General features: G+C 52.9%; 2 protein-coding genes across 14 annotated transcripts in view; one reads left to right on the top strand and one right to left on the bottom strand.

The window, feature by feature from the left end:
• The window catches only part of RBM23 (RNA binding motif protein 23), a 48,172-nt gene that overhangs the window by 3,861 nt on the left and 23,928 nt on the right, over window positions 1-20,383 (bottom strand). Inside the window, exons 14-15 of one of the 12 annotated variants that reach the window (XR_009496028.1) lie at window positions 12,259-12,489; window positions 10,101-11,028 (exon numbers count right to left, since the gene is read on the bottom strand). The exons of 6 other annotated variants lie outside the window; for them this stretch is intronic. Coding sequence is in view for 4 of the 6 variants with exons in the window: in XM_059890344.1 (XP_059746327.1) it covers window positions 12,317-12,489 (173 nt within the window). In the remaining 2 variants the exon portion in view is untranslated. Of the gene's footprint in view, window positions 1-10,100; window positions 12,490-20,383 lie in introns of those variants that run through there. 5 more of the 12 variants (XR_009496027.1, XM_024997468.2, XM_059890348.1 and 2 more) reach the window with 5 other exon arrangements.
• Window positions 13,351-19,162, top strand: LRP10 (LDL receptor related protein 10). Of its 2 annotated transcripts, NM_001100371.1 has the most exon segments (7): window positions 13,484-13,951; window positions 14,354-14,398; window positions 14,893-15,028; window positions 16,146-16,336; window positions 16,452-17,469; window positions 17,821-17,950; window positions 18,047-19,162. In NM_001100371.1, coding segments are annotated over 7 exon segments (2,139 nt in total). In that variant the 5' UTR covers window positions 13,484-13,920; the 3' UTR covers window positions 18,635-19,162.

Here is a 20,383-nt window from a genome sequence, read left to right as displayed (position 1 = left end):
TTTGCCTCCGAAGGCCAGTGGCAGCAGGTGGTGGTGGGTGGGCTGCTCCCGCCCGGCCCCAGCCCCATCCCCAGCCTCCCCCTGTCCCTTTTTCTCTGTCCCATGACTGGCCTCTCCCACCCTCCACGCTGGCATTGCTTCTTCCCTAGATGGGTCCCCCCAGGGGCTGAGCAGGGGCCGCCCTCCCAGACCCTGCCCCTCAGGGGCCCCCATGGCTTGGTGTGTGTTCAGCCCCATCTGAATGTCTGGGCTCTGCACTTGAAGGCAGGACCCTCAGACCTCGCTGGTAAAGGTCACATGGGGTCATCTGCTCCTTTTCCATTCCCTGACATACCTTTAACCTCTGAACTCTGACCTCAGGAGGCTCTGGGCACTCCAGCCCCGCAATCCCCTAGGTGTACCCAGTTGGCAGCCTCCCACCACTCTCTCTGGCTAAAAGAAATCTAATCCTATTGTGGTGGGAGGTGACCCTGAGTGAGAGAGTGTGGGTTACAGAGCCACCCTAAGACCTTGGGAGGAAAGCTAAGCGAGGGCCAGTCCTCTCCTCAAACATCTGCCTCTGCCCCACCAGCCCCTGAGAACTTCCACAGAAGGAGCCTGAGCCATTAGGACTAAACTGGGGCTGCAGAAACCCTTGACAGCCCTACCCTCCCTACCTTAGCCTCGGATGGGGATGTCAAGGTTGGAAGAGCTTAGACTAGGGGTGCAGCCACCGGGGTGGGGCCCACGAGCCCCAGGGGGTAAGCCTGGGGGCCACAGAGAAAGAACCTCGCTCATAATGCAGGCAGCTGGAGTAGGGACCCAGGGGCAGAGTAGTCAGAGGGGACAGGGCAGGACCAAAAGGCGAACCAGGGAGGCGCAGCAGGAGTGGATGGCTGAGGGCCAGGCAGGGCCGCCACAGGGTGGGCTGTGGTACCCGGGAGAGGGCACTTTTCATTGGAGCTCTCAGGAAGGGCTCGAGAGAGGCACACCTGCTTCTGTTTGGGTGCCCTGGCTTCAATCAGACAGCATGGAGGGCAAGGCAGGCAGCCAGAGAAAGGGGCAGAGAGGGTGCCCGTCGGGGATCGGCGACTTGGGACTTTTTATGAGAGCAGCCACCTCGTTAGGGAGCCGAGGATCAGCCTGCCTCAGCCATCTTCTGCAAAAGGGCACCTGCCTGCGCGTCTCCGTCAGGTTAGCCCCTCGCTTTCCGATGCCCCCCGCCACTCGGCCCTTCCTACAGGTGCCCTGCCCCACTCCCACCCAGCCCACCTGTTTGAAGTCTCCTTCGGCCACCGAGGGTGGTCATGGTACCAGAGACTCGGGAGCATGAGAGGCCCTGTGGGGCAGTGAGAGGAAAGGGATGTCAGGGGTGGGGGGGCAGGGGGGTGGGAGAAATGGGGTGAACGGTGCTGGCAGTTCGGCTAAAGTTGTCTTGTTTGGGGTTTTTGTTTTGTTTAATGTATATTTTTATTATAATTATTATATATGAATTCCCTTCAAATCGTTCCTTTTTGTTAACAAGGGGCATGGGGTGGGGTGGGGGTGGGGGGCAGAGGCATCCGACCCCAGGAACCTGCAGGGCGGGGCTGGGTCATTGCCCTCTAAGGACATTTTTGACCTTGTTCAACCTTTCCACGAAGAATAAACAGTGTTTCACATTCTTTGTGTGGCTGCAGTTTGTGTGCCTGGGATGTGGCTGCGAGGGGAATGGAAAGCAGGGGGGGGCCTGCAGTGTTTTCCGTGAGGCGGGATTTTGGTATTTTTTATAAAGGAATATGTTTATTCTCAGTGGACAAAAGGGATGCAGGCTCCAGAGCTGGGGGGGAGGCGGGCATGCTTTTGGTGGGCAGGGGAGTGGTCCACGGAGGCCAGCTAAAGCTACTGTACCCTAACGCGGCCTCAGGCCCAGGACGACAAAGGCAAGAGGAAGTGGCCAAGCTGAGGCTACTCGGAAAATCTTCCTAAATTGCGTTACCCTGTCGTGTGACCCAGCCGCAGACCCTCTGTTTCCTCAGGCCTCGTGCTGGCTGCTGGGGGATCCCCCGTCACAGTCAGCCTAAGGCTCCGGGGCAGGCCCTTCTCCCCAGCCCTCAGGACCTCAGCCTCTACCAGGCCCGGGGCTCCCCAGCAGGGACAGAAGAGTCAAGAAGGGAGAAGGTTGCCGCATGGCCAGTTAGGAGCAGCCTATCTGGCCAAATGAGAATCTCACCCCAGTTGCCCAGGAGAGGCAGGATGGTCAGATAGGAAGAGCAGAATGACAAGGCTTTGTTTCCTCTTTCCCTAGAAACTGATGCCCTAGACAGGGTTCCCAGGCTGTTGACCCACCCTTCCACCAAAGCAGCCTGGAGGGAAGAATCAGCTGCTGAGTCAGCTCAGCTGAAGGGGAGCAGCGCTCATTCTTCCCTCCTTCCCTTCCTGCCTCAGCCCGGCCCTCCCCGGGCTCCAGCCCAGGCCCCCTCCACGGCCTGCCTCCAAGAGCCCGGGCCCCACCTAGGCCAGGCGTTCTATCCAGCTGCTATTCAGGGCTGGCGGGTGTGATTGCTTTGGCAGAAGGGGTACCCCACCTTCCTGCCAGCCAGGAACCCTGACCCTACGCCTGGCCTCCTGCGCCTCTCCTGCCAACAGCTGTTTGGCATGGCCTGTGCATCTCTGTGGGGTTGGATACCACCTCCCTGCCACCCTCACCAGAGGGGATGGGGACCCTGAGAAGTCAGGGGCGTCTGGGGGCAGTGGGGCCCATGCGTGTGGCAAGGAGCTCAAAGATGAGCTCATGGCCCCTTTGTGTTTTTGTGGCTCACATCTGGAGGCAATTACAGATGTTATCCAGTGGGAGTTCTGCAAAACACAGCTGGAGCCAGCAGAGGAGCACGGGGAGTGGGGGACTGCCAGAGGGAAGAGCGGGGGGAGCCTGGGGCTCCCGTGGCTGGACTGTGGTTTCCCCATCACGAGGAAATTGTTTGGCCCTGATTCTGGAATCACAAGATGCTCTCTGAAGCCAAGGGGGAGAGATGGAATGGAGGACCAGAGACAAAGGGGGAAGAGGTGGAAGAGGCTTCGCAAGCAGGGAGAATTGCAGGGTGGAGGCCGCAAGTCCCGTGCTTCTGACGTGCCTTAGGTCTGAGGGATCCAGCCCAGTGAGGCAGCTGGGGGACCCCACCCGGCCCCAGCTGAGTGAACCATCAGCTCAGGCTGGTGAGGGGAGACCAGAGGCCCCGTGGCTCCCGAGAGACCTGCAAACACTGCATTCACTGGCCCTACCCTGCTTTGTCCATTGGGCCTGACCCAGTTTCTGTGGTTCCAAGTTCCTTTATTCGAAAGCAGCACATGTGAGTTAGAGCAGCCAGAAGGGAGCCAAGGGGAATCTGCAAGGAGGTTTGGGCAAAACCCAGGGTAGCAGGCTCTCGGGAGACTGGACTGGGGGCAAACACAGAACACAGGCTATACTCTGCCCACCACAGCACCCCACACGTTTCCGGGGGAGCCACGGACACCCTTGGCATCACCTCCCTCCTGGAGGTTCCTGCCATCATCTGGGCCTATGCCTCCAAGGCTGCCAGCCAGGCGCTGGGTCCATGGGATGGAAAAGAGAGGGGAAGCCCTAAGTGGAGCTGAGCTCTCTAGAGGAGAGGGGACTGAGCAAAGTGACCCCCACACACAATCTGGCAGCTGGGCTGGTCCTTCCCCGTCCTTCCCCGCCAGCCCCCATCTCCCCACAGTCTGACGGACTTCCCAGTCCTCTCTCTACTCTGTATCCCCACTTCCTTTTCCAGCTAAAAGGAGATGGTGGGAAACTAATACTTGCTGAGGTCCTCACACAACACTCAAGGACACAGGCACTGACATTGCCCCCATTTTACATATGTGGAAACTGAGGCCCAGATAAGATTTGCTCAAGCTCCCAGCTTGGTAGTCCAAAATTAAAACCCAGTCCTGTCTGACTTTTTTTCCTATACAAGCAGATTCTGACCATGTCTCTTTGGTGTCCCTTCCAGTGTGAATCCCCACGTAGCTGGGCATGGGCATGGCAGTGTGCGTTCTGTGGAATCTGTCAGCATATGTGTGCTTGTCTGCTGTGCGATGTCATAGGAGCACAGGGCAGAAGGGCTGTTCCTCAGGAATCTGCTTGGCCAGGAGTCATCTTCCTGCTTAGGGGCAAGAACAGGTATTCTGACAGAATGGAAGAGGCATAGCATTGAGAAGCCAGAAGAACTGAATGGGACAAAGGCAGCAGCTAGGGGAGGGATGTGTGTGTGTACTAAGTCACTTCAGTCGTGTCTGACTCACTGTGACCCCATGAACTGCAGCCCTCCTCAGTCCATGGGATTCTTTATGTAAGAATACTGGAGCAGGTTGCCATTTCCTCCTCCGGGGGATCCATCTGACCCAGAGATAGATCGAACCTACATTTCCCGAAGCTCCTGTGCTGAAGGTGGGGGAGGGATGAGGGAGGTCAGAGTCTGAGGCAGGAGCCTAGGGGGAGGAGGAGGCCTTCAGGGTGGTTCCCATACCCTGAGGCTCCAGGGAAACCCCAGGTGAGGTTGCTCCATTGTTCCGTGGTCCCCATACCCCCACTAACCCACCCCCCAAGTCTCTGCTTGCCTCCCTCAAACAGTCTTGGGAAACTGGGGAGACCCAGAGGCAGCCTTCTTCGAGGAGGCTGAGCAGCCAGGGCTTGGAAAGGAGGCAGGCCTGCCTGGCCAGAAGCCACCTTCCAAATGAGCTCACACACATATTTTCCACCCTGGCCCAGGGCCGTGGCTGGGTGCCTTCCAGGCCAGCCTTCCCCAGCCAGGCCCAGCCCCCTCTGTCCTCCCCTATCCCTCACCAGACCTGGACCCTGCGGTTCCACAACAGGACTGGGCACCCCAGGCCCGGGGCTGCCACCAAACCCCAAGGGAGCAGATTTTCTGCCTCCAGACTAAGGCCAGGTCTCCCCAGGTTCCCTAACTCCAATGGGACTTTGTGGCTTAGAGAGGAAAAGACCAGTTTCCTGCTCCCAAAGAGTCACACCTGGATAGGCGTGAGGATAGTCTGGAGGGGCCGTAGGGGGGAAAGAAGAGGTGACCACACTGTAGTGACTTGAAGGAACCACGTCCTTAGCCTGAAGTAGCTCACTGACTCAGGGACCGGGCCAGGTCTGGAAGCTGCCTCACCATGGATCACTTCCTGCACCCTCACTTGATTTCCCGCTAGGGCCACTTCCCTGCTCTGGGGCAGGATGGGGTCTGGGCAGCGCAAGGCCAGCCTGACCACAAAGCAGGGGAAAGACGGGGGCCTCAGAAGGGCCCAGCAGATTCACACACACGCGACAGGCTCCAGCTCATCTCGATCCAGCCTGTGGTCAAAGACGTCACCCTGCACCCAGCTTCCAGAGACATGTAGCCCCAGGCCAGCAAGCAAGATCAATGCCTCAAAACACTCTCCTGGGCCGCTCAGTGCCTGGCTCTGTGCTAGGAGCGTGGCTGCCCTGACCCAATACCCTGGGTCCCACAATATCTTCCTGAGGTTCCATGAGTTTGTATATTCAGACACAGCAGATATTTCATCCCATTTTGGATTCCAAGAATACGGGCACTTCGGGTAGATCATACAGCCAGCCATTGCCCTTTCTGTGGAGGAATGACCAAGATCCGTTAACACCGCTGATCCCGTCACAGCCACCGGACAAACCTTCTGTTCTCACCTCCTTAGAAAAGAGTAGAATGGTGCTAGGTACACAAGAGCCCCTCTTAATAAAAGTTGGCTGACTTGAATTGCCAGTGAGAGCTGTGATGTACATACATAAACAGCTGTAGTTACAGACTTCCCTGGTGGTCCCAAGGCTAAGACTACTACGTGGTCCCAGTACAAGGGGCCAAGGTTTGATCCCTGGTCAGTGAACTATATCCTGCATGCCACAACTCAAGATCCCATGTGCCGAAACAAAGATCCAGCACAGTCAAATACATAAATATTGTATATGTATGGCTGAGTCCCTTTGCTGTGCCCTTGAAACTATCACAACACTGTTAACTGGCTCTACCCCAATATAAAATGGCTTCCCAGGGCAAACAATCTGTCTGCAATGCAGGAGACCCAGGTTTGATCCCCGAGTCAGGAAGATTCCCTGGAAAAGGGAATGGCAACCCACTTCAGCATTCTTGCCTGGAGAATTCTATGGACAGAGGAGCCTGATGGGCTACAATCCATAGGGTTGCAGAGTCGGACAAGACTGAGCAACTAACGTGCACATGCAATACAAAATAAAAAGTTTTCAATAAATATTTTTTAAAAAAACAGCTGTAGTTGTGAATACATAAGTATTCTATACATATGCAAGAAGTATGTGACATAGTAAATATACAGGTTACAAAACCTATATGAGCACTTACGTTTATTACATTTTTAGAAAATTTACTGTATATTTCACCTCAATCTTTAAAAGGTTCAAAAAAGAAAGAAACTGTATTGAGGGAAGAGATTCATATCTCCAGAACAGCTGCTCTGTCCCTACAAACCTCCTCCTTATGTGCCAACCCTACCCACTGCTGTGCTTAGTCACTCAGTTGTGTCCGACTCTGCAGCCCGTAGACTGCAGCCGGCCAGGCTCTTCTGTCCATAGGCAAGAATACTGCAGTGGGTTGCCATGCCCTCCTGCAGGGGATCTTCCCAATCCAGGGATCGAACCCAGGTCCTCCCGCATTGCAGGCAGATTCTTTACCATCTGAGCCACCAGGGAAGCCCTAACCCCACAGCCTGCCCTTAATCGGAGGATGATTGGTATTGGGTTGTGTCAGCCCAGCTCTTCTGGAAATACCAATCCTCTAGGCTGCACACTCAGGACAGCCGGCACCAGGACCCTGGAGCACCGGCAGGAAGGTCTCTCTTCCCTTCATCCCTCTAAGCTTCATCCCAGGTGTCCTCAGAGTGTCTTCTCCACTCTACTGACCTGTGCGCCAGAGGTCCTCCCAACTACCATACGCCTGCACAAAACTGCCCATAAATTCTGGAGGGAAGAAAGCTGGAGAAGGGGACCAGAGGATCCCACCCCATCCTCTCAGGCTAGGAGCAGCCCAAACTGCAGCAGAGACCGGCTGGGCAGGGTTTGCAGGGTGGTAGCGCCCCCTCGTGCCAGGTGTTGGCACTGCAAACCAAGCCCGGAGAACTGAGAGGCGGAGGCAAAGCCTGCCACGCTCAGGGCCAAGGATACCGCCGCCCAGTCCCTTTCCCCTTCGCACTTTCCACACTTCCACCCAGGCCACCTGTACTTAAACGGGTGGGACTATGGGTGCGACAGGATGACAAGCCTTAGTCTTCCAGCTGCAGAGAGGGAAAAGTCAAGAGCTTCCGTAGTCTGCCCCTTTATGGGGGTTGGTGAACAGCCCTGGAATAACTCCAGGAAGGAAGAAGGGAGGGGAGGGGTTGCAGGAGAAGGGTTCTGATAGAGAAAGTAAGGGGGTACTGGAGTCCTGGCCTCTGAGTTGCCACACTGCCCTCCTGTGGACGCCGCAGGCACTGACCCCTCCAGGATGCCTGGCCCCGGCCTCTTCAGGTCAGCGGCAGGTGGAGCTGCACTCCTGGATCTCAGGATGCTAGGACAGAACCGCCTATGGCCAAGGCAAGCAGGCCTCTGCGACTCCTGTAAGAGTGGGACATTTCTGTACCACTTCTCTGAGGCTTTTGGAGGTCATGCCCAAGCCTTCTAGGGGGGTTTCTGACCTGCACCCATCCTTCCAAAGTCATCCACACTCTGGAGCCAGGACTCCTTTACTTCCTGTCTTACATTGATAAAAGTCTTAAATTTTTTAATTCAAAAAAATGCCTGGAGGTATATTGTGAATATCACTCTATTCTTGTCTGTTTATGCTAAAAATTTTCATTTATTAAATATAAGCATTTAAAATACACCAAATATTTTCAAAACAATCTTAGTTTTTAAATTTCTTAATATGCCACAGGCAGTCTAAATGGACATGATTGAGGTTTCTCTCAAACCTCCAAGGGGTGTCCCCAACCCTGCATCTCATTCTTTCCAAAGCACAAGGAAACTTACTCCTGACACCATATGGTAGAGTCTTTAATCCCTACTCCCTTCCAACACAGAGGTTTCCCCATCTTGAAAAGCTCTCCTGGATTCTGCTGCGGTCTTGAATGATTTTTCTCATTTTCCCCTTTTCTCTCAAGCCAAAGTTTTCCAAAAGCTATCTGCATTCCTTCCCCAGTCATTTCTTTCTTTCCTTCTTTAATTTTTTGGCTGTGTGGCATGTGACATCTTAGTGGCTCGTGAGATCTTAGTCCCCCGAACCGGGATCAAACCTATACCCCCTGCATTGGAAGCATTGAGTCTTAACCACTGGACCACCAGGGAAGTCCCCCTTGTCATTTCTTTTTAATCCAACCTCTGCGTCTGCATCCCAATCAGAAATATACTGAAACCTCCCGAAAAGGCCCTCATGATGACCCTTTTCTTCTAACCCCAGGCCTATTCTCTGCTTTCATTTCTTTGGCCTTGTATCAGCATTTAACATGACTTGCTTCAAGAAGCTCCTATGCCCCTGTCTTCTGAGAAGTTCTGCCATCCTATAGTCCATGAATCACACTGTTGTCAAGGAGTCCTGAAAGCCCAGGACTTGTGTCCCTCTGCCTCAACCCTACCTGCGCCCTCAGCTTCTGTACTTTGCTCAGGGACTGTCTTTATTTGTTCTGTTAATTCTAGTTTCTGCCCTTCAGACTGTACAGAATAAACAAATTCTTGTTCCACGCTACAGCTCTTCAAATATTTGGGTGTAGTTTCCATATATACAAACGCTCACTGAAGTTAAGCTTTTTATAGGTGAAAAGCCTTTCTCGTCCCATAAACAGCTTTCACATGAAGTAGCTTAGAGACCCCCTCACCATTCCTATCACCAATCAGTCTTTAAAAGCGTACCTTCATAGAGAAGTAGTACCACACAGCGGTTAGGACAAGGACTCTGGAGTTACATAATCCGGGTTAGGATCCAACCTTTATGACTTATTGGTCGGGTGACCCTCAGCACGTTATGTACCTTCCCTGAGCATCAATTTCCTCATCTTTAAAATGGGGTTAATAACTCAAAAGGTTAAAAAAAATAATAACTCAAAAGGTAGTTGAGTGGGTTAAAAGACATAACCTATGTGATGCCTACGATTGGCAGTCACGACTCACTTATTCATTCATTCATTCAACAAACATTTATTGAGTATTTGTTTTATGCCAGACATTGCTTTTGGCACTGGGGATTCACCAGTAAATGAATAGGCCCTTGCCCCCTATGGAACTTACTTCTTTTTTTTTTTTTTTAAGAATTCTTTCTTTTTAAAACATATTTATTTGGTTGTATCCAGGATTTTTGTGGCGTCATGAAGTATTTTTCATTTTGGCACATGGAGGATTCTCTAGCTGTGGCACGGGCTTAATTGCTTTGTGGCACATGGGATCTTAGCTCCCTGACCAAGGATCAAACCTGTGTCCCCTGCATTGCAAAGCAGATTCTTAACCACTGGACCACCAGGGAAGTCTCCCCTACGGAACTTATATTCTTGTGAGCCTGCAGGGAACAAACATGATAAATGAGTAAAATACAGTATGCTAGATAATGATAAGAATTTTCCAAATTTTTAAGTTCTGAATCCTATTTGATAAACAACTGCACCTTTAAATCATTTTTACTATAAGCATCCAAGAGAAACCAGGATGCTTCTTCAACACTTTGCTTAGAAATTTCTTCAGCCAAATATCTAATTTCATTCCTCACAAGTTCTATTAATACCTTTCACCAAACACTAGGACACAGCACAATTCAACCAAGCTCTTTGCCTGTTTATTAAAGATCGTCTTTCCTCCGGTTTCCAACACCAACATCCTGTTAGGTATTCTCTGAGGGATTGAGGCTCTCTCAATAGCTTTTCTTTTCTGAGCCCTCATAAGAATCACCTTTAACAGTCCATTTATGGCAATATAGGCTTTCTCTAGCATGCACCTCCAGTCTTCCATTCTCTGCCCATCACCCAGTTCTAAAGCTGTTTCCATATTCTTATGAACTTGTTACAGCAGCATCCCAGCTTTGTAGTACCAAGTTTTGGTCTTAGGCCACTATAACAAAATACAACCAACTGAGTAGCTTATAAATAACAGAAATTTATTGCTCACAGTTCTGGAGATTGAGAAGACCAAGATCAAGGTGCTAGCATAGTCACCTTCTGGTGAGGGCTCTCTTCCTTGTTCACAGCCAGTGCTTTCTGGACATTCCGTCACAGCCAGAACTTCATCACATGATGGAAAGGACTAATGATCTCTCTAGAGCCTTTCTTACTAGTTCCACTCTGAGGGCTCCACCTTCAGAAGGAAGCATCCCCCAAAGCCCGACCCCTAATACTACCATCTTTCAGTTCAGTTCAATTCAGTTGCTCAGTCGTGTCTGACTCTTTGCAACCCCATGGACTGCAGCACGCCAGGCTTCCCTGTCCATCACCATCTCCTGGAGCTTGCTCACACTCATGTCCATTGAGTCGGTGATACCATCCAACCATCTCATCCTCTGTCGTTCCCTTCTCCTCCTTCTTCAATCTTTCCCAGCATCGAGGTCTTTTCCAATGAGTCAATTCTTTGCATCAGGTGGCCAAAGTACTGGAGCTTCAGCTCAGCATCAGTCCTTCCTATGAATATTCAGGACTGATTTCCTTTAGGATTGACTGGTTTGATCTCCAAGATGTCCACTATCATCTTTGGAGGGTAGGAAATCAACATGTGAACATCAGACCCGAGCATCTTGGCTGCTGCACATGCTAGTAGTTTGATCTTGAGCAAGTTACCTAATGACTTGCTTAGTTTATGACTATCTATTACTCAGTTTCCTCAATTATAAAATGAGGACAAAAATAATACCTACTTCCTGGAGATTTGGTGAAGATTAAATGAGGTGATATATGTGCAGTGATGAAAACAGTGCCAAGCGTATGGTGAGTACTCTTTCAAAGTTAGATATTGTCATCTTGAAAACCAGAAATCTGCCCATTTTTCAGTACTTCCACTATTTTTCACAATTTCTGAAAGTATTCCAAGAACATCTTCAAAGACCCATTTCTCTTTTTTTTTGTATTTTTTCTCATTTCTTAATTTATTTTAATTGGAGGCTAATTACTTTACAATATTGTAGTGGTTTTTGCCATACATTGACATGAATCAGCCATGGGTGTACATGTGTTCCCCCATCCTGAACCCCCCTCCCTCCTCCCTCCCCACAAAGATCCATTTCTAAATGTACTTGATGATCTATGGGGATTTATAGGGGCGTGAACACTTCAACTCACTAATCAAATTAAAGCTTAAACTCGTTATAAGCACCTAGGTTCTCTTTGATTTCTTCTCATCTTCTTTTGGCTCAAATTCACTCTTAAATATTAATCCTCATGGCTAGCACAGGGCCTTGCACTTTGAAGGCACTCTAATAAATATTTACAGAGTGAAAGTTTGTTCTAACTTGGTGCCATTTCTTTCTTTCTGATGATGACTGCTCCCAACAGCCTAGATCTTGATTTTTTTTTTCCAACTCTTAGTTTATTCAGTATCACAGACCATGGTCTCTCTTCCTCCTCCTCTTGCCCCTTAAAACTCTACCCATCTCACCATCACTTTTCCTGTTTCACTTCTAAATTAACTTCTAAACTTCCCACAAGTATACCTCCATGGGTACTTACCATGGCTGTCTGACTTTAAATTTATGTGTCTGACCTCTCTTTTTTCAACTAGACTGTAAGCTCCCTGACATTAAAGTCTTACAAGTTCCAGGCATCTGCCAAGTACCCAGCATAGAGAACATAGCCAGCATTTAACTAAAACTTCCATGATCACTTTCAGAACTTAAATATTTTTAATTTCCCCAGCCTCTTTGCCCTGCAGTTCAACACCATCCTCCCACATTTAGGGTTCAATTTCACCTATCATAATCCCAAGGGTTGCAGTAGGGAGCATAGAGAGACTAAGGAACCAAGTTCCTTGGCATGGGACCAAGATCCAAGTGGAAGAAGGGCCTTTTTATGCCCAAATTTATGGCTTCAGGCCCTGCTGAGGTCTCAGTTTTGAATACATCAAAACTGATGTCAACAACAAATGTCACAAATAGAAAACTGTTTGTACCATTTGTAGAGAGGTTCTGAATGTACACTAGGTTCAAACCCTTGTTTCAGCATTTACTAGATCCATGGTCTTGGGCAATACCAAACCTGTCTGTGCCAGAGTTTCCTTACTTGTAACATGGGAGTAACAATAATAAGTACCTCACAAGACTATGCATATGTTCTAAGTTGCTTCAGTCGTGTCAGACTCTGTGCGACTCTATGAACCGTAGCCCACCAGGCTCCTCTGTCCAAGGGATTCTCCAGGAAAGAATATTGGAGTGGGGTTGTCATGCCGTCCTCCAGGCGATCTTCCCAACCTAGGGATCGAATCCACATTTCTTATGGCTCCTGAACTGGCAGGAGGGTTTTTTTTTTTACCACTCTGGCCACCTGAATTAAAAGAGGAAATACTTGAAAAGTGCTTAGATCTGTGCTGAAATGTACAAAAAAGCTCAAAAACTATCTGCTATTCTTATTGTTTACTATTATTACCTGTAAGTGCCATAGGAAATCAGCAATCCCAAGCCCACATAAATTAGATATCTCTCTTGTGACTAATAATAATTGCTAGCAGGTATGAAGCACTTCCTAGATGTTCAAGTTCCATTACCTCCCTAAATGTTGACAATAACCTTAAGAGGGAATTGTACATTATTATTTTTTTTTTTTGAATTGTACATTATTAACCCCATTTTGAGAAGCACAGAGAAGTTAAACAATTTTCTCAAGGTCACAGAGACAGCAAGTAGAGAAGGCACCATTTATTCGTTTGTTGAATTACTGTGTCTCAGCAGGCGAGAAGCATTGTGGGTACAAAGGTAAACAGTCTAGGCCCCAACCTACAGGAAGTTTCAGTTTCCACAGAAGGGGCGGGGCGGGGCGGGGGCGGGGTCAGGAAAGAGTAAACAAATAGTTATAACACGGTGTGGTAATTGCTGTAATAGACGCGCACGGGAAAAAAAAGTGCTACCGGATCCCAGACATTGGGACGAGAGAAGCACCGAGAGTTTAAGGACCCAAAGGAAAGACATGACAGTTACAGAATAAGCAGTGGCCCTCTGACAAACGTGTACTGTAACGTTACACGGAAAGGACTAAACAAAGCAGAGTTAAAAGTAGGGGTGAGCACCTTAAAAGCCAGCGTGACAAGACTCGGCAGAACCGAAAAAGGGTTAAGACGGGTGGGTGGGCGGGGCGCGCGTTGATTGGCAGGGGTGTGGCCAGGCTAGTCACCCGCCCCCTCCTCCGCCCGGGCTTCTCCAACCCTAGGGCCGGCGGGGGTGTCGTCTGGGCAAGGGACTGGGCGCTGGACGGAGTCGCCTGACCCCTCCCCCACTCCTCTGCCGCGTTCCGCGAGCTGGACGCGCTGGAGAAGTTGAGCAGCGCCCGGGCCGGCCCTGGGGGCTGACAGTCGGTAAAGTTTGGCCCGAAGAGGAAGTGGCCTCAAGCCCCGGCAGGTGGCGGCCAGGCCTGGACCTGAGCGCTCGCGGCCTGCGGGCGGGCTCTAGGCGAGGGCGCGCCCCAGCGTCAGGCTTCGAGCCGATTTCCGCGGCTTCGGGGACTGGCCTCGGAGAGAGCGCGGCGGCGGCCGGGGAAAACAACTCAGAAGTTGGCTAGAGGCACCGCCCCTGCACCCGGGCCGCTGCCTCCCCCCACCCGTCCCCAGCCCTGGCATCTAGAGCATCGGTCGGGGAGCCTGGGCCATGGAGCCCTCTCGGGGAGGCGGCACCGGGGAGCCAGGACGCCCGGAGCGGCGCCGCCTCCCCACTGAATAAACGACGGAAGCTCCGGGACTGTTCCTGCACCTCCGGACGGCTCACGATGCTGCCGGCCATCCTTCTCCTCTTCCTGGGTAAGAAACCGAAACGAGTCTACTCGCCCAGCATCCCGCTCCCAGGGCTCTCACAGGGCCCAGAGGGCTCTAGCTCCCTTCCTGCTACGCGGCTCCTCACCTGAACCTGCCCGGTCGTGCCCTCCACCCCCTGCCGCCGCCCTGGCACTGCCTGCCCCAGCCTCGGGGAAATCTCCAGCCGTTCCCCCAGTCTCCCCCTGACTTCCGTAAATCACTGTACCCACTCCATAGGCCGTGCTGCCAGACCTTCTTTCGAGGTCACACACCGCTGTCTTCCTCTGCTCCACCACCCTTTCCCATAAACTACCCGGAAGCCGCAAAAGGCTCTTGTTCCTCCTTGAGTTTGCTCAGGTGAAGGAAACTCGGAAGCATGACTCTTGCCCTTTCTCGCTCTTCCTCTAGGAGGCACTGTGGCCCACCCAGATAGGATTATTTTCCCGAATCCTGGTGAGTAGAGGATGCCCCAGGGGTAATGAGAACTCAAGACTTTCTCTTCCTTGAATTCCTCTAGTAGTTACCATAGTTTTAGAGTGGACGTCATCCACTCTTTTTTTTACAGATGGGGAAACTGAGACCCAGCGTAAGCCCTCAACTGGTAGTTAATGTACTTTTTTCTTTTCCCCCAAATATCCATCCTTGATCTGCCTAGCCAAAATGTAGTTTCCCTGAGGATAGAAACAGTATTTCCTGTTCCTTCTGGCCCAGTGGCTGGCACAGAGCAGACCTCATGTTGTTTGTGGTGTTGATACGTAAAGTGGAATTATGATGAGGGAAGAGAGGGGGCTGCCTGAAGACTATGCCTGTAGTGTGTGTGTGGCTGGGGCGGGGGAGTGTCTGTGATCCTTCCAAAGAGCCCAGGCCCTCAAAGACCTCAAGCCTGGGCAGGGGTGTGATGGTAAGGGGCTCTTGACTGATGCCCCTACATTCCTCTCTTTCTCTAGCCTGTGAGGACCCACCAGCGGTGCTCTTGGAAGTGCAAGGCACCTTACAGAGGCCTGTGGGCCGGGACAGCCGCAGCTCCCCTGCCAACTGTACCTGGCTCATCCTGGGCAGGAAGGAGCAGACGGTAACGGTCAGGTGAGTGCGGGCACAACCCTATACCTTTCCCCTATGCTATGCTATGCTAAGTCACTTCAGTCGTGTCTGACTCTGTGTGATGCCATAGATGGCAGCCACCAGGCTCCCCCATCCCTGGGATTCTCCAGGCAAGAACACTGGAGTGGGTTGCCATCTCCTTCTCCAATGCATGAAAGTGAAAAGTGAAAGCGAAGTCGCTCAGTCGTGTCCGACTCTTAGCGACCCCATGGATTGCAGCCTACCAGGATCCTCCATCCATGGGATTTTCCAGGCAAGAGTACTGGAGTGGGGTGCCATTGCCTTCTCCGACCTTTCCCCTACTCCCGCGCCTTTACCAGGGAGAAGCCTTCAGGGAGCACTTCTCCATGGAGCTTCCATCCTGTCCACGGGAAAGAGGAGAGTTAGATTTGGCGTCATCTGCCCTAAAAGCCTGGCTTGTTTGGGGCCAGACACAATGAATTGCAGGTGGACTGGAGTGGACATCTAGCTTGGGTCCTGTCATCTCTGAAGGACAACAGTCACTCCAGAACCTTCCTCAGCCTCCTCAGATCTTTTAAACAGTCCAGGTCTCCCTGGGCTCCTCCAACCTTGGGCTGTGGGGTTGGGGCCCACGTTAAGTACCTGGCTGTTTGCTTCACACAGTTCACTTCCCATAGATTTACCCAGAAAAGAATAAGGGAAAAGAGAGGCCGTCTGGGGAGAGCTTGTTAGAGCAGAGGGATCAGAATGCTACAGTGATCTCAGGTCTCACCACTGGGCACTGGGAGGGATGGTGAATTCTGGTTAATTAAGCTTACAGTAGTCGCCGGCACCATGCTTGGGTGACAGTGCTGCAACAGCAGGAAAGCAATGAATCTAACTCGGTCCAGAGCACAAGGCAGTTTTTCGAAGAGGCTCTAAGATGTACTCATGGTCTCAGGTACCATGGGCCTCTGTTAGGGCTGTTGCCTTGATTACAAAGGAATTTGGCTAACTGCATTTTCATCTGACCGTTTGGATTGTGGATAAGCAGGTGTTTGTGCTGCTTGGCGTAGAAGAGGCTTGACAACTGTTGGGGGAGGAAGAAGCCAGCAGCGGTCAGGAATACCTTACGTCCTGCTCTCCTTCACCCCTGTAGGTTCCAAAAACTGCATCTGGCCTGTGGCTCAGAGCGCTTAACCCTGCGCTCCCCCATCCAGCCGCAGATCTCCCTGTGCGAGGCACCTGCCAGCCCTCTGCAACTGCCTGGAGGCAACGTCACCATCACCTACAGCTATGTCGGGGCCAGAGCTCCCATGGGCCAGGGCTTCCTGCTCTCTTACAGCCAAGGTGGGCTGGACAGGGCTGATGTGGCACTTAGAACAGGCAATGGAAGCCCCAGGGAGGAGGGGAGGATCCGGCCCACCCCAGTGCTTCACAGCCCCTCTCCGTGGTGCCTCTGCAGATTGGCTGATGTGCCTGCAGGAGGAGTTCCAGTGCCTGAACCACCGCTGTGTGCCCCTGCTCCAGCGCTGTGATGGGGTCGACGCCTGTGGCGATGGCTCTGACGAGGCAGGTTGCAGCTCAGACCCCTTCCCTGACTTGGCCCTAGCCCCTGTCCTCACCCCACCCTGCAATCACACCTTAGAAGACTTCTATGGGGTCTTCTCCTCCTTCGGATACTCACACCTGGCCTCAGTCTCCCACCCCCAGTCTTGCCGCTGGCTGCTGGACCCACGTGATGGCCGGCGCCTGGCAGTGCGCTTCACGGCCTTGGATCTAGGCTATGACGATGCAGTGCGTGTATATGACGGCGCGGGGCCCCTCGAGACCCTCCGACTGCTGCGCAGCCTCACCCGCTTCAGTAATGGCAAGGCTGTCACTGTGGAGACGCTGTCTGGCCAGGCCACAGTGGACTACCGCACAGTCCCTTGGAGCACTGGTCGGGGCTTCAATGCCACCTACCATGTGCGGGGCTACTGCTTGCCTTGGGACCGACCGTGCGGCTTAAGCTCTGGCTTGGGGGCTAGCGAAGGCCTCGGCGAGCGCTGCTACAGCGAGGCACAGCGCTGCGACGGCTCATGGGACTGTGCAGATGGCACGGACGAGGAGAACTGCCCCAGCTGCCCACCTGGACACTACCCCTGTGGGGCCGCCGGCACCCCTGGGGCCACAGCCTGCTACCTGCCCACTGACCGCTGTAACTACCAGACCTTCTGTGCCGATGGAGCAGATGAGAGACGCTGTCGCCACTGCCAGCCAGGCAACTTCCGGTGCCGGGATGAGAAGTGCGTGTATGAGACGTGGGTGTGCGACGGGCAGCCGGACTGTGCTGATGGCAGTGACGAGTGGGACTGCTCCTACGCCCTGCCCCGCAAGGTCATTACCGCTGCCGTCATTGGCAGCCTTGTGTGCGGCTTGCTGCTGGTCATCGCCCTGGGCTGCACCTGCAAGCTCTATGCCATTCGCACCCAGGAGTACAGGTCAGTGGGAGTGCAGCTGGCGGTAGAGAAGTGGGCCCTGAGGGTGGGACAGGGCCCGTGTGGCCACAGGAGGCCTGAGGATGCGCACGTGGGGGACAGGCTCTGTGGCCAGCTGCTGGCTGCGCTCCTGGGGCTGTCTCACTTGGGGGCAGGTGTGCTCCCCTGAGGGAGGGACAGATCTAGATCTCGAAAGCCACCTCAAGGAAGGAGGGAGACCTCAGATGATTTTGGAGAGCCAGGGCATAATGCCGGGTATCCTGGCCTGGGTGTGGAGTAAAGAGGCCTGTCTGGGCTGGGATAGGCAGCTCTGGTCACCGACACCTGTGACTGAGCAGCCCTCATGCCTTCCAGCATCTTCGCCCCCCTCTCCCGGATGGAGGCCGAGATTGTGCAGCAGCAGGCGCCTCCCTCCTACGGGCAGCTCATTGCCCAGGGCGCCATCCCTCCTGTAGAGGACTTCCCTACAGAGAACCCTAATGATGTAAGTCACCCTCCCCAACCAGACCACCTGCCGCTCCAGACCCCTGTGGCTGTTCCCACCCCTTCCAACTCTGATGTCTTCCTCCTCTCCTTGCAGAACTCTGTTCTGGGCAATCTGCGTTCTCTGCTACAGATCCTGCGCCAGGACATGACTCCAGGGAGCACCTCTGGTGCCCGCCGCCGCCAGCGGGGCCGCTCTATGCGCCGCCTGGTGCGCCGTCTTCGCCGCTGGGGCTTGCTTCCCCGAACCAACCCCCCAGCCCGGACCCCTGAAACCAGATCCCAGGCCACACCATCCACTGCTCCTCCTGAGACCTTAGATGGCAGCACAGGTCCAGCCCATGAGGGCGGGGCAGTGGGTGGGCAAGATGGGGATCAGGCACCCCCGCTGCCTGTCAAGGCTCCACTGCCACCTGCCAGCACATCCCCAGCCTGTCCTACTGTCCCTGAAGCCCCAGGGCCACTGCCTGCGGTGCCCTTGGAGCCATCACTGCTGTCTGGAGTGGTACAGGCCCTGCGAGGCCGCCTCCTGCCCAGCCTGCGGCCCCCTGGACCAACCCGGGCGTCACCTGGACCCCACACAACAGTCCTGTCCCCAGAGGATGAGGACGATGTGCTGCTGGTGCCACTGGCTGAACCTGGGGTCTGGGTGGTCGAAGCGGAGGATGAGCCACTGCTGGCCTGAGGTGACCTAGCTCCCTTGGGCATTCTGTTCACAGGGACAGCAACCCTATAGAGGGCAGCTCAGCTTCCCATCCACTACTTCCTTCCTTGTCCCTCAGTCTGAGGGGACTTGATGGGCCTCCTGTTGATCCCAGGTAGCTGCTATCAAGTTAGGTGTCCCTCAGACAGGGAGAGGGCCCTCACAGAGCTCCCCCTGCGCATGGCCAGAGACCACAGTCCACCACCACCCTCTCCCCACACTGCCACCGGTTGGTGGCTGTTTTTAAAAAGTAAAGTTCTTAAAGGGTCATGGGCCTGGACACTCCATCCTTGCCAAACCCATCCAAAAGTGGCCTTAAGCACCAGAATGCCAACTGGCTGGAGACCTCCAGCCCCCAAGGGAGGATTTGGGCAGGGCCTGAGGTTTTGCCAACAGTGATCCCTCCTACAAGGCCTGGCTCATAAAAAGAGCACAACAAATGCTTCTGTCCCATAGCTAGGTTGTTGCCCAGGAAGCCAAGGTTGAAAAATAAAGGAATCAGAAATTTCAGCCTGTAAGTGAGCTGTGCTGGGCCCCGCCTCTCTACCTAGCTCAGCTTATGCTCCCCTCACCTTGCTCCTTGCTATAAAGGCCTTTTCTCTGCCCTTTTCCTGTTTATCTTCAGATCACCCATCCTTAGTTTTTATACCACTCAGAGGGTAAGAAAATTCTAGGAACCCCAAGAGTAAGCCTCTCTATCTCCACTTACTGCCAGGGGCCCATCTGTATAGTGCCTGACACCAGCAGTGAGCACCAAGCCTCCTTACTGCCAGGCTCTCAGAATTCGTGAGCCAGCAGGGCCCTGCAGCTAGGAAACTTCCCATTTATGGAGAACTCTCAGATCACTTATCACAGAAGCAGACTGTCCCTGGTGAAGCACTCTGCCCCCCATCCTCCACCCCACCAAGCATTTCAGTCTGTCCTAAGCAAGACAGATGAACTCTTGTCCAGCATGCCCCAAAGCAGACAAAGATGCGTCCAGAGAAAAATCATCATCATTCAGGGTATGAAGATGCTAGCATCACCTTGGCCAAATCCAAGAGGTCTTTCTGGAAGAGGGTCCAAACTAGATGCTAAAGAATGCTGTCAGTAGTTGGAATAGAGTTGTGGATTTTAGGCAAGGTGAGAGGCCACAGGATAAGCAAACTAAGCAGACAGTGAGGGCTAGGGCTGTAGGAGGGCCCCAAAGAGCTGGAGAGGGTAATGGAGGGAATGACCAGTGAGAACTGGTCTGTGGTAAGAACCAGTCTGTGGTAAGCAAGGTGACAGAGCTGTCCCAGAGTTTAAAAGGAAAATTAATGGGGACAAAGGATGTAGAAAGAGCCTATGGAAGTTGGTGTGATGCCTACAGAAGCAGAGCTGAGGCATTCCCTAACAGAATCAGTCCCCAGAGAAATGGGCTCCCCCTTAGGTTCATTTTCCCCTTCCTGCCTGGCCTGGCCTATCCCCACCCCTCTGCTGGAGGCGCCCTGTTGCCTACACCCTGTCAGTGTCCTCACACCCAGCACTAATTGTTCAGCATTTCCTTCCAGCAAGCAGGAGCCCAGGGAAGCCCCAGTGGCAGGGAGACAGGGTTGACCTTGTACTGGCATAATGGGATATGAAGACAGGCTCATATCCAGGTAAGGGTGAGACACTGGGGGGCTGTCACCCAAGTTTATTTTCACCATGGCCCAAGGAAAAAGAAATGAGGTGACTCCAAATCCTGTCAAGATAAGATACCCTGTACCA

This window comes from Bos taurus, chromosome 10, assembly GCF_002263795.3.
Source record: "Bos taurus isolate L1 Dominette 01449 registration number 42190680 breed Hereford chromosome 10, ARS-UCD2.0, whole genome shotgun sequence".
NCBI lineage: Eukaryota > Metazoa > Chordata > Mammalia > Artiodactyla > Bovidae > Bos > Bos taurus.
This window is presented reverse-complemented; position numbering and strand designations above follow the sequence as displayed.

What these genes read in the sequence shown, in the direction of transcription:
- LRP10 (XM_059890369.1), top strand. Translation starts at nt 13,921, where the DNA reads ATGCTGCCGGCCATCCTTCTCCTCTTCCTGG. An exon ending in GAGCAGACGGTAACGGTCAG is followed by an intron (nt 15,029 to 16,145) that starts GTGAGTGCGGGC and finishes TCACCCCTGTAG; the next exon opens with GTTCCAAAAACTGCATCTGG. An exon ending in ATTCGCACCCAGGAGTACAG is followed by an intron (nt 17,470 to 17,820) that starts GTCAGTGGGAGT and finishes CATGCCTTCCAG; the next exon opens with CATCTTCGCCCCCCTCTCCC.